Consider the following 13,228-nt stretch of genomic DNA (forward strand, 5'->3'; position numbering starts at 1 on the left):
TCGAGACCATCCTGGCTAACATGGTGAAACCCCATCTCCACTAAAAAATATAAAAAATTAGCCGGCCGCGGTGGCGGGCGCCTGTAGTCCCAGCTACTCGGGAGGCTGAGTCAGGAGAATGGCGTGAACAGGGAGGCAGAGCTTGCAGTGAGCCAAGACTGCGCCACTGCACTCCAACTGGGGTGACAGAGTGAGACTCCGTCTCAAAAAAACAAAACAAAACAAAACAAAACAAAAAAAACTCCATTCTCTCACCTTCATAACAATGGCAATTTTACCTGCCTGAGATGTCCCATTTGTGGGATTCCAATGAGTCAGGGGCGAGTGAGATAGATAAAAGAAGTTTCCAAGGGGGAGAGAGATTCCTGGGTTGATCAAACAGTGGGGGAGAAAATCAGGAGGGAATAACTTGATGCAACTATATTTGAACATTTACTGAGCATCTACTATGTGCTATGAACTATCCCAAACAGGAAATTCAAATCTAAACAAGACATCTGCCAGGCGCGGTGGCTCATGCCTGTAATCCCAGCACTTTGGGAGTCCAAGGTGGGCAGATCACAAAGTCAGGAGTTTGAGACCAGCCTGGCCAACATGGTGAAACCCTGTCTCTACTAAAAATACAAAAATTAGCTGGGTGTGGTGGCTGCCTGTAATCTCAGCTACTCAGGAGGCTGAGGCAGAAGAATTGCTTGAATCTGGGAAGCAGGGGTTGCAGTGATCCGAGATGGTGCCACTGCACTCCAGCCTGGGCGACAGAGCAAGACTCCATCTCAAATAAATAAATAAATAAATAAATAAACAAACACGACATCCTTACCCCTAGGAGCTCACTCTGGTATGATGCTACACAATACACTACATGTCCTATGAAAAAAATGAGAAGGGCCACACATGTCCGGAAAGGGCAAAACGATCTCTAATTGGGGAATTACAAAACTGTCATTTGGACTGGATCTTGATGCGTGAGGAGATTTTGCCCAGCAAAGAGAGGGAAGGATATTCTAGGTAAAAGAGAACAAGCATTCATCAACAGATGAGTGAGGGAGCCTGGCAAGGTCAGGGGACAGGAAAAAAAAACTTGTGCCACAGGCTTAAAAGGAGACCTAAACTTGTCAAATGTCCTTCATCCTTAAAGGAAATTTCATCAAGAGTTACAGCTTTGACTAATCCAGTGTGAATGACTATGCATCAGTGCCTATGCAAAAAGAAACAACCTCACATATATTCCCTTTGCAATCTGCCCTCTCCCCTTCCCAAACTACTCTGCCCACACCCAGGGCCAGAGTAACTAAGTTGCCTTTGTTGTTGTTTTAATAAACACCATTAACACTCCTTAGCAAGTCTGCACCAGCCACTGGAGCCCAAAGCCAGCTGCAAGATGCAGCAGTTCATGCTCCCTCCTCACCAGTCCCCACCTTCAGCTGCCTCTCAGTGAATGATTTAACGGCTTTTACCACTTTTTCCCAGTGTTCGATCAAGGGTCATATCCCGGTTTAGCTTTCCTTTTATTCTGCTTCAACTGGACACACCCTCTCTACCCACATCAGCCTGGCCAAATCCTGAGGATTTTTACCAGTCCAGCATATCTAGAAAGATCCCATGGAATGCTGTGAAAGGAATGGTACAGCGAAACCATGCTCCTTGCTCTCCCAACAATGGTAATTCAAAGTTATATTTCTGACAAACTTGACTTGGGGGTGGGGAGTTGTTTGCTAAGTTATATTCCTTCTATTCCCCTTCTTCCTTGATCTCACTCTACACATAAAGGAGTGAAATCTAGCTCTTGCTCCAAGAGGTAAGATTACTTCTCTAAACCTAAAACGAATTTGATGACCAAGAGCCTTGTGCCCATTTCTAAATGAATCTTTGTGATAAAGCAGTCCATGAAACAATCATTGACCCACACAGAGGTCACACAAAGCCTTCCATTTGCTCACAGTTGTTTTAAACATTTTTAAAAGTTTAAATTTTTAGAAGTTTAAATGCACATACTTGAGAAAAGCTGCACATACTTGAAAAAGTAGAATTTTGGCAGCACATTTGAGGGATGAACCAGCTTAAAATACTACTATATAAGTGAGCAATAATCTGAAGGCAGCCATAGCTACTCTGTAACAACCACAATCTTAAGAAAAATGTCCAAACTTGGAAATAAAGGAAGTTGACTAAACGCCCTTTCAATGTCATACTGTACCATATTTAACAAGCCCACCCAAGGATCATTTAATTTTCTTAAGAGAGTGTATCTGTACTTGACTGTCCTATTTTATTAGAGCCTAGACACTGAAGTTTCATGTGAACTTGTACATTTCTGCTCAATAATCCCCAAAGTTAGTTGTTTTTCTTTTCTTTTCTTTTCCTTTTTTTTTTTTTTTTTTTTTTTGAGATAGAGTCTCACTATTTCGCTCAGGCTGGAGTGCAGCAGCGGCGATCTCGGCTCACTGCAACCTCTGCCTCTCAGGTTCAAGCGATTCTCCTGCCTCAGCTTCCTGAGTAGCTGGGATTACATGTGCATCCTACCACCTGGCTAATTTTTGTACTTTTAGTAGAGATGAGGTTTCACCATGTTGGCCAGGCTGGTCTCGAACTCCTGACCTCAAGTGATCTGCCTGCCTCAGTCTCCCAAAGTGCTGGGATTACAGGTGTGAGCCACTGCACCTGGCCCAAAAGTTAGTTTTACTGCTCTGTGGGACGTTAACCAGCTTTGTAACTACTGTACTAGCAAATTCAATTAACCATTTCTTTGATTATATGTCCCTAGTCTTTGAATTTGCCTTTAAATTAGCTTTACCATTTTATTGGTTCTTTCATTTATTGGTTTAATTAATAAGTTTTGATACATGTTCTTTTTCCGTACAAGATCATGTTTTTAACGTTTTGAAAACCATACTTTGACAGTGGTCATTTACACTGTTCACTCAGACACTTCTCTGCAGTGTGTTACTGTCTAAGAAAAACTGTTTTCTGTCCTAGCCACTCCACTTCTATACATTCAAAAGACACCATCTTTTTCTCATTTTTTAAATATGAGCCAGCTTGACATTATTCTACACATTCACAGACCATATTTACCTGCAATCACAGACCATATTTACCTGCACATTCACAGACCATATTTACCTGCAATCACAGACCATATTTACCTGCACATTCACAGACCATATTTACCTGCAATCACATCTTGTTTGACCCTCGGTATTTTGCTTAATTACATTACTGCTGACATTCACAAACTGGGGAAGTCACAAAAATAATAAATAGAGATTTCTAGTTTCTCTTGAAAAAAAGCAGGTCTGGCAACACTACACTCATTTTCCCACACAAAGAAAGGGAAGTTCAGTAGAAGTTGCCCCATCAGTACGGCATTCTCTCCTCAGTGCACCCCAGTCCCCACCACGCCCTGTTGTTTACTACCTGCCTGGTTCACTCATTTATATGACCTGCCTGTCCCTGTAGAGTTTTAATTTTTGACCCATTAATTGTGGCCTCTTAATTCTTCCCATAACAAGTTATTTCTGGGTCTGTACAACTTCCCACCACCTGCCCAGCTCAGTTTTTCATCTAACAGACACTGTCATCTGAAGTTTCTGTATATACACCTTCCATAAACACACTAAATTGTGGCAAAAATAACTTTTCCGTATTTGTCAAAGTTGGGAGCATACTTGAATGTTGAAAGCTGAAAACCACTGCACTACCACTAAAACCAACAGGTAGCCAGGTGCAGTGGCTCATGCCTATAATCCCAGCACTTTGGGAGGCTGAGGTGGGCAGATCACCTGAGGTCAGGAGTTCAAGACCAACCTGACCAACATGGAGAAACCCCTGTCTCTACAAAAAATACAAAATTAGCTGGGCGTGGTGGCTCATGCCTGTAATCCTAGCTACTTGGGAGGCTGAGGCAGGAGAATCACTTGAACTCAGGAGATGGAGGTTGCAGTGAGCCAAGATCACACCAATGCACTCCAGCCTGGGCAACAAGAATGAAACTCTGTCTTAAAAAAAAAAAAAAAAAAAAAAAAAAAACCAAACAAACAAAAAATCCAACAGGTAGTTTTGTTGCTGTTTTTTTTTTTTTTGAGACAGGGTCTCCATCTGTCACCCAGGCTGGAGTGCAGGAGCCTGATCATGGCTCACTGCAGCCTCGATCTCCCACGCTCATGCGATCCTCCCACCTTAACCTCCTGAATAGGTGTGACTAACAGGCGCATGCCACCATGCTCAGCTATTTGTTTTCGCAGAGACTGAGGCTCACTTTGTTGCCCAGGCTGGTCTTGAATTCCTGGTGTCAAGCGATCCTCCCACCTGGGCCTCCCAAAGTGCTAGGAATACAGGCATGAGCCACCACACCCAGCCAGATAGTTTGTTTTTAACACCAAAGAGTAATTTGTGATAGTCATTTATAGTTATATACATGTAGACTAGTTTCTACCAGCAAAGTAATGCTCAGAGCTAGAAAGTAGGATATAAGGAATATTCATGAAATATTCCCTGATGTTTTTTGAAGGTAAAGAAAAGGCATTAACAGATTAATTCCTTCTTTCAAGTTCTTTCAAGAATTTAATCCAACTGTAAATCTAAAATACCCTTTTTTTTTTTTATAGACAGTTTTGCTCTCATCACCCAGGCTGCAGTGCAATGGCGCACCTCTGCCTCCTAGATTCAAGCAATTCTCCTGCCTCAGCCTTCTGAGTAGCAGGGATTACAGGCGTGTGCCACCACACCCAACTAATTTTGTATTTTTTTTAGTAGAGATGGGGTTTGACCATGTTGGCCAGACTGGTCTCGAACTCCTGACCTCAGATGATTCACCTGCCTTGGCCTCCCAAAGTGCTGGGATTACAGGCATGATCTACCACACCTGGCCTAAAATACACTTTAAAAAAAGCTAATTTAAAAACTTTAAATACTCAGTACACATTAATACAAAGAAGTAAACATTCAAGTTTGAAAATCCAAATAATGAGTAATGACTTTAATTTACCTGGTTAAAACCAACAAAAGGCAAGATTACACTACAATTATCTAGCACATCGTGTAATACTAACTTCTGACTGCAGACTGCATGACTGCAAGTCAGTCACGATCTTTGCTTCCACTGCAAAGCTTTCAATTTCTTCTTGGGGCGTCTGACTCACCCTTATCAGCCTCAATGATCTGCAGTAGGCACCTCCATCCCAGACTCAACCCCATTGCTAAGGATAGGCACCTCTGCCCAGAAATAGGTGATTTGACACTGGCCTAAACACCTCACTGCAGTGTTCTCAGGCCTTGGTTCAAATAGTCACTTGAGACACCAAAAATGAAGCTTCCTGGCCCAACACCCTGAAGCTGATTTAGTAGGTCTGAAATGGAGAACAGGAAAATGAGTTTTTAATCTACACATCTCCAGCATGTAATTAATTCTCTTGCAGGTGGACTTTGGACCACACTTTGAAAAAATACTATCTCCTCTCCTTACTAGAGAAGCTGGTCAATGTTAATAGCATTGGCTTTTGGAAGATTCCTCACTTATTTAAAAAATTGCCCTTTGCCATATGAGTCATATAAACACATTTACTGATTTGTAGGGCAGTATGCCAAGGACTGCGGAAGATAAGATAGTGAACAAGACACATTTCTGCTCCTCAAAAATCCAGAAGGAAAAATGTTTGCAAGCTCATTAAAATAGAAGGGAATGTGTGTCACAGAAGAAATACTAAATGCTAAATGCCAAGATGTTAACTCCCTCTGCCATTCTCCTGAAGTGTGTACCCATCTACTTTTATGATTACACATTATGACACTGCATTTTCTATGCCATTCTTCTCCATGAGACTCTATGTTCAAGGACTGAGATCAGGTCTTGTTTATCCCTGAGTTCCCAGTGCCTGATAAATAATAGATGCTTGGTTGAAGAGTCATTCAAGCAAAACCTTCTGCATCATTAAGAAATTAAGTTTCTTGAAACCTAACCACAGAGTTTAATTTGAGAAGGAACTTAGAGATCATATGGTACTTAAGGAAGGTGGCTAGAGTGTTTATAGATGACACACAAAAGAACATTTTTAATGTTATAGTTATGTATAATATGGGCCTGGCATGGTATACTTTGGGAGGCTGAGGCAGGAGGATCACTTGAGGCCAGGTGTTTGAGATCAGACTGGGCTATTGTTTAGTGAGATCCATCTCTACAAAAAATTTAAAAATTGAGCTAGGCATGGTGGTGTGTCCCTATAATCCTAGCTACTCAGGAGGCTGAGGCAGGAGGATTACTTGAGCCCAGCAGTTCAAAGTTGCGGTGAGCTATGATTCATGCCACTGCACTCTAGCCTGGGCAACAGAGTGAGACCCCATCTCTAGAAAAATAATCGTCATAATTATGTATATATGTATGTGTATATATATACACATATATATATGTGTACTGGGCACAGTGGCTCACACCTGTAATCCCAGCACTCTGGGAGGCCAAGGTGGGAAGATCGCTTGAGCCCAGAAGTTTGAGACTAGCCTGGGCAACACGGCAAGACCTCATCTCTACAGAAAATAAAAAAATTAGCTGGGCTTGGTGGCACACTTTACCACACAGGAGGCTGAGGTGGGAGGATTGTTTAAGCCCAGGAGGTTGAGGCTGCAATGAGCCATGATTGGGCCATTGCACTCCAGCCTGGGCAACACAGCAAGACCCTATTTCAAAAAAAAAAAAAAGAAAGAAAAAGAAAAATATCTAGAATAAAGCAGTGCTTTCATAGATTAATGCTTAAAATATGCCTAAATTTAAGTTTCAAAAAGTAAATGTAAATAGGTGAAATTCTTCTATGCTGTTAGATATCAGAGTAGTGGTTGCCCTTGGTATGTGGATAAGAGACATTAGAGGGGCTCCCGGGGTACTAGAAACATTTATTTCCTCAGCTGAGTGTGGGCTGCATGCATATATTTCGTTTGTAAAAATTTAGCAAGTTGTATTATAATGAGTGAGCTTTTCTGTATTATAAAATAGTTCAGGCCGGGCGCGGTGGCTCAAGCCTGTAATCCCAGCACTTTGGGAGGCTGAGGCGGACGAATCACAAGGTCAGGAGTTCAAGGCCAGCCTCGCCAACATGGTGAAACCCGGTCTCTACTAAAAATACAAAGATTAGCCAGGTGTGGTGGCGGGCACCTGTTATCCCAGCTACTCGGGAGGCTGAGGGAGGAGGCAGAGATTGTGGTGAGCCAAGATCATGCCATGGCACTCCAGCCTGGGTGACAGAGCAAGACTCCATCTCGGGGGATGATAAAAAAAGTGGTGTGTGTATATATATATTCCATTGTGTATGTGTGTATATATATGTGTGTGTGTGTATATATATATATATATATATATATATACACAAACACAATGGAATATTACTCAGCCTTAAAAAGTAAGGAAATCCTGTTGCATGCTACAACATAGATGAAACTTGAAGACAGTATGCTAAGTGAAATAAGCCAGTCACAAAAAGACAGATACTGTATGATACCAACTTATATAAGCAATCTAAAGTAGCCAAATTTCGCAGAAACAGAAAGTAGAATGGATACCAGGGGCTGGGGGAAACAGCAAATGAGAAGTTACCAAGTTGGCATGGAGTTTCAGATTTGCAAGATGAAAAAGTTCAGGGGATCTGCTTCACAACAATGTGAATATACTTAATACTGATGAACTGTACACTTAAAAGGTTAAGATGGGCCGGGCTCGGTGGCTTATGCCTGTAATCCCAGCACTTTGGGAGGCCGAGGCAGGCGGATCAGCTGCGGTTGGGAGTTCGAGACCAGCCTGACCAACATGGCAAAACCCTGTCTCTATTAAAAATACAAAATTAGCTAGGCATGGTGGTGCATGCCTGTAATCCCAGCTACTCGGGAGGCTGAGGCAGGAGAATGGGAGGTGGAGGTTGAGGTGAGCCAAGATAGCGCTATTGCACTCCAGCCTGGGCAACAAGAGTAAAACTCCGTCTCAAAAAAAAAAAAAAAAAAAAAAATTGTTAAGATGGTAAATTTTTGTGTTGTTTTACCAACACAAAAAGAATGTAGAGCCGGGCGCGGTGGCTCACGCCTGTAATCCCAGCACTTTGGGAGGCCGAGGTGGGCGGATCACAAGGTCAGGAGATCGAGACCACGGTGAAACCCCGTCTCTACTAAAAATACAAAAAAAAAAAAATTAGCCGGGCGCGGTTGTGGGCGCCTGTAGTCCCACCTACTCGGGAGGCTGAGGCAGGAGAATGGCGTGAACCCGGGAGGCGGAGCTTGCAGTGAGCCGAGATCGCGCCACTGCACTCCAGCCTGGGCGACAGAGCGAGACTCCGTCTCAAAAAAAAAAAAAAAAAAGAATGTAGCTAATGAAAAACAGTAAATAAATGGCAGGACATAGATATCAAGAAGATCCTGAGGACGGTACATGAAAGGTCAATTTGGGATGCACCTGCTCAAACTCCTTCATTGTACTAATGGCCACAAATTAGCTGCCTGACCTTGACCTTGCCTGACCTTGCTCCTACCCTGTTCCTTTATTCTTCCCTTCCCCCAATCCAAGTCCTCAACTCCAGGAGGATATGCAGGCCTCCCTATCTCTGGCATGGTCTCACTGACTGCTTCCCCTAACAAGAATGTTCTTCCTTCAGACACCTCTGCCAAATCGTGCCTCATCTATGGAAGCTGCCATCCCCACTTGGCTGTTTTTACCACTACTCTTAGCCCTTCACCATATGCTGCCTTGTAACCAAATTGTAAGCCCTCGAAAGAGACAGATCCTACAGCATTTAATAATTCCAGCCATTGGGCAAGGCACTTTTTGGAGACTCACTTTCTCAAGGCTATAGAAAAGGTGGAGGCGGCAATATGATGATGGCCAGAGCTTTGGAGTCAGATGGCCTCAACTTGTATCCTAGCTCTTCCACTTACTAGTTGTGTGCTTTGGGTAAGTTTTATAACCTCTTTGCTTCCCAGTTTCTTTTTCTGTATAATGGGGTTTATGATAAATCCCTCAGTATCGCTGGAAAGATGAACCGAGATTATTACCCATGTCCACTGCTTCCAAAGGCCCCTCTCATGTCAGTGCTTAGTAACCACTAGCCATTATTGGCATTATCCGGACAATGGAGAAGAGACTGGGAGCTTTCTGTCTTGAAGAACAAGTGAAAGGATAAAGCAGGACGATCGTGGGTCAAATGTGCCCAAATTTCAAGGGGATGGAGAAAGGGGGCAGGGAAGGCGTGTGGGACAAGATTCTCCATGGAGGAGGATGCTGGGAGTGGGCCAGGGGCTTCTGGAGAGGTGAAAGGGCACCCCCGGACTCGGCTGGCGGTTTGGGCGCTTCCCCCATAACGTTTCTTTGGAAACACGGTGCATGTAGGAAGAGGACGCCCTCACGGCCCCTGAGCGAAATCAGGCGGGTCGCTGCCTCTCGGTTCGGTTTCCGACAGGTTTCCGGGTAGGTCCTAGCGGCGGGCCCACTCCTCCTTCCGCCTCCCACCTCTCTCACAGCCAGCGGGCGGGGCAGCCCTCAGCCGGCCGCCGGCCTCCGTCTCCCGCGGTGACCCGGGGGAGCGTTTCGGGAGTCTCCAGTGTGGCGTGCGGTCCGTCACTGACTCCAGTGAGAGGCTTCAAGGCCAGGGCTCCGGGGCATTTTATCCCCAACCCCGGCCGGAAGGCCCGCTTCGGCCCGCCGACCTGGGACCAGGTCTTCGCCCTTGGTCGTACCTGACCTACGGCGGCCACCACCGTTCTTGCCTTTGGTGTGCAGCTCCGGTGGGGCGGCTACCGCCACCGCCTTGCCCTCGGTGCAGCCCATATCGCACAACGCCCTGTGGGAACTGACGGGGACGAAGGACGCCTGGCGGAGGCCGCGCGCCCCCTGCCGGAGGCCGCGCGCCCCCTGCCGGAGAACGCGGTGGGCGGGGCGCGCGGTGGGCGGGGCCCTCGGTGGGCGGGGCGCTCGGTGACATCCCCGAAGTCACAGCCCGTGTATCTTCAAGGTCGTGAATTTTTTTTTAAAACAGGAAAGATCGGTTGCTAAAGGTAAATTGGAAAATGCAGAAATGGAAAAGAGAAAAGAGAAAGCGCACCACCCAAAATCTTATCCTTCGGCCGGGCACGGTGGCTTACGCCTGTGCACTTTGGGAGGCCGAGGTGGGAGGATCGATCGCTTGAGCCCAGGAGTTCGAGACCATCCTGGGCAATGTTGGGTAACCCCGTTTCTACAAAAAATAATTTTAAAAAATTTATCCTTCAAACAAACTACTTTTGCTGTGTTTACTATTTCTTTGAAGTTTTTCACCTCTATGCATAGTTTGGCATCCAGCATCTCACTTAATACTAGTATTTTCCATACTATTACATAGTCTTGTAAGCCTCCCAGATAACCACCTGGCTTCCACTCTCACTTCAGTCTTTGCCTCTTTGACCGTAGATGAAGCATACACTGAACATCGTAGTTTTTTTTTTTTTTTTTAATACACTTTATTTTTTAGAGCAGTCTTAAGTTCACAGCAAAAAGACCATCCTATTTAAACAGAAATCTGGTCATGGCACCCTCAACTCTACCCCCACCCTTTACTTTATTTTATTTTTACCAGCACTGAGAGCCTTCTAACTTACCCTATATTCTCTGTCACCTGCTCCCACTCCCTCCGCCAGCCTCCCCACGACACCCTGCCCATGTAAACGCTGCCAAAATAGCACATTTGCATTATTTTCTTGTATCCCAAATGCCCTTGGCCTTCAGCTTGGGCCAGGTGGCCTCCCCCACCTCCTTGAATAGTGCCTGAGCCATTATAGGAATTCAGTATTGAAGGAAAGCAGGGAAGAAGCAGGGAAACATTAATTTGAATAATTATAATAATGTAATAGTCCATCCAATAGAGCTACTGGATGATTATGTAATCTATTATTGGATGTTTAGTTTGTTTTTTATTTTAAAAAATTATGGATAAGGCTGCAGGGAACATCTTTGTGTTTACAGTTTTAAGGCTCTCATTACACATTGCCAAAATTGCTTTTCTGGAACTGTGGTTCCCATTTGAACTCCTACTACTAATGAATGAGAGTGGTTTTTTAACACCAAAACCCATTGCAGCACATCAGGTGCACAGTCACTGTTCTCAATCAGTGCAGTGCTCTGTTTTTCGTTCTTTCAATTAACTAACATATGGTAAGCATCCACCTTATGCCTAGCTTTGTTCTAGGGTTACAAGATGACTAATTCAAATTCCCTGGTCTCAAGGAACTTCCATGCCAGCTGAGATTTAGTGAACTTGTCTGGTCACCAGATGCATGGCAACGGTGTGGGCCCTTTGTTTTGATTTGGGTTTGTGGACAAGCTTGTATCCTGCTTCTCTGGAGAGAAGCCCAGAGTCAAAATGCTCTTGGAAAACACTGGGTGTTTATTTATTTAAACACAGAAAACAAATAAAACTGAATCAAAGGCTTTTAATAATAGATATCGCACAAAACTAAAGTAAATCTCTTTTTTGGGGGGGGGAGGGGGGATGGAGTTTCGCTCTTGTTGCCCAAGCTAAAGTGCAATGGTGCGATCTTGGCTCACTGTAACCTCCGCCTCCCAGATTCAAGTGATTCTCCTGCCTCAGCCTCCCAAGTAGCTGGGATTACAGGCATCAGCCACCATGCCTGGCTAATTTTTCGTATTTAGTAGAAAAAGGATTTCACCATGTTGGTCAGTCTAGTCTCGAACTCCTGACCTCAGGTGATCCACCCGCCTCAGTCTCCCAAAGTGCTCGGATTATAGGTGTGAGCCACTGTGCCTGGCCCTAAAGTAAATCCTAATAACAACTTCTTCCAAGTGGTTGTTGTCTCTAGTAACTAATGCAACTAAGCCAGAACCCTTTAAAAGCAAAGTTCCCTCCCTCTGCAAGCCAGGTCTACAATTCCTTGGTTCCACTGGAATGACTGTTTCAGAGATCTTTTTTAAAATATGCTATTCAATTTGTTGAAATTACCATTTTATCATCAAAATTCCAGCTTTGGCTCTCATGTCTTTTTCTCTATTTAGTACATATATTTAACTAAAATGATGGCTTTCCTGTTTTTTTAAATACCTAGGCAAAAGTATCTGAGAGTCATGTGCCTACCTTTGTCATCCTATCATACGTATAATAGCCAACGATTTGTTGGGTACTTAAGATGAGTCAGGCATCCTGCTAAGTCCTTTACTGGCATAAAAGTATGCTCATCTCATGTTATTCCTGCAAGAGCCACATTTAGAAGGGTCTCTTATTATTCCTGTTTTACAGAGGAGAATCCTGATGCTCAGGGGATTAATTGCACAGGATTACACAGCTTGATACTGAAATCCAGGTTTCCTGATTTCCAAGCCTCTGCTCTTAACCACTGACCTCTCTTATTACTATGACATTGCACTCCACTAATTCCTATACATGAAAATAATGTTTCCCTGGGAAATTTTTTTTTTTTTTTTTTTTTTTTTGAGATGGAGTCTCACTCCATCACCAAGGCTGGAGTGCACTGGCGCCATCTTGGCTCATTGCAACCTCCACCTCCTGGGATCAAGCAGTTCTCCTGCCTCAGCCTCCTGAGTAGCTGGGACTATAGGTACACGCCACCACACCCGGCTACTTTTTTGTATTTTTAGTAGAGACAGGGTTTCACCTCATTGGCCAGGCTGGTCTCGAACTCCAGACATTAGGTGATCTGCCTGCCTTGGCCTGCCAAAGTGCTGGGATTACAGGTGTGAGCCACTGCGCCTGGCCATTTAGTTTTAATTTAATTAAACATGATTTGTTTAAAGAGCATCAAAAGGGAAGGCATCTCTTTTCTTTTCTTCTCTTTTTTTTTTTTTTTGAGATGGAGTCTTACTCTGTTGCCCAGGCTGGAGTGCAGTGGCACACTCTCAGCTCACTGCAACCTCCGCCTCCTGGGTTCAAGCAATTCTCCTGTCTCAGCCTCCTGAGTAGCTGGGATTACAGGTGTGTGCCACCACACCCGGCTAAGTTTTTATATTTTTGGTAGAGACGGGGTTTCACCATGTTGGCCAGGCTGGTCTCAAACTCCTGACCTCAGGTGATCCACCCGTCTAGGCCTCCCAAAGTGCTGGGATTACAGGCATGAGCCACCATGCCTGGGGGAGGGCATCTCTTTTCTACCCAATAATAATTAATTCCCAGTCCTCATCTTACTTGGCCTATCCATGGCATATGACCCATGTTTCATAATCTCCTCCTTAGAATGATTCGCTTCCAGGGTACCA

At 44.4% G+C, this 13,228-nt stretch overlaps 1 protein-coding gene across 2 annotated transcripts in view; it reads right to left on the bottom strand.

Moving 5' to 3' along the window:
* Positions 1-13,228, bottom strand: part of LOC105497720 (thioredoxin reductase 1) — a 181,643-nt gene that overhangs the window by 125,830 nt on the left and 42,585 nt on the right. The window contains exon 1 of one of the 2 annotated variants that reach the window (XM_011769014.2): positions 9,706-9,829. The exons of the other annotated variant lie outside the window; for it this stretch is intronic. Within the exon in view, the coding sequence (XP_011767316.1) occupies positions 9,706-9,796 (91 nt within the window). The 5' untranslated portion in view covers positions 9,797-9,829. Of the gene's footprint in view, positions 1-9,705; positions 9,830-13,228 lie in introns of those variants that run through there. 2 annotated transcript variants of the gene reach the window in all.

Source organism: Macaca nemestrina, chromosome 10, assembly GCF_043159975.1.
Source record: "Macaca nemestrina isolate mMacNem1 chromosome 10, mMacNem.hap1, whole genome shotgun sequence".
Classification (NCBI taxonomy): Eukaryota; Metazoa; Chordata; class Mammalia; order Primates; family Cercopithecidae; genus Macaca; species Macaca nemestrina.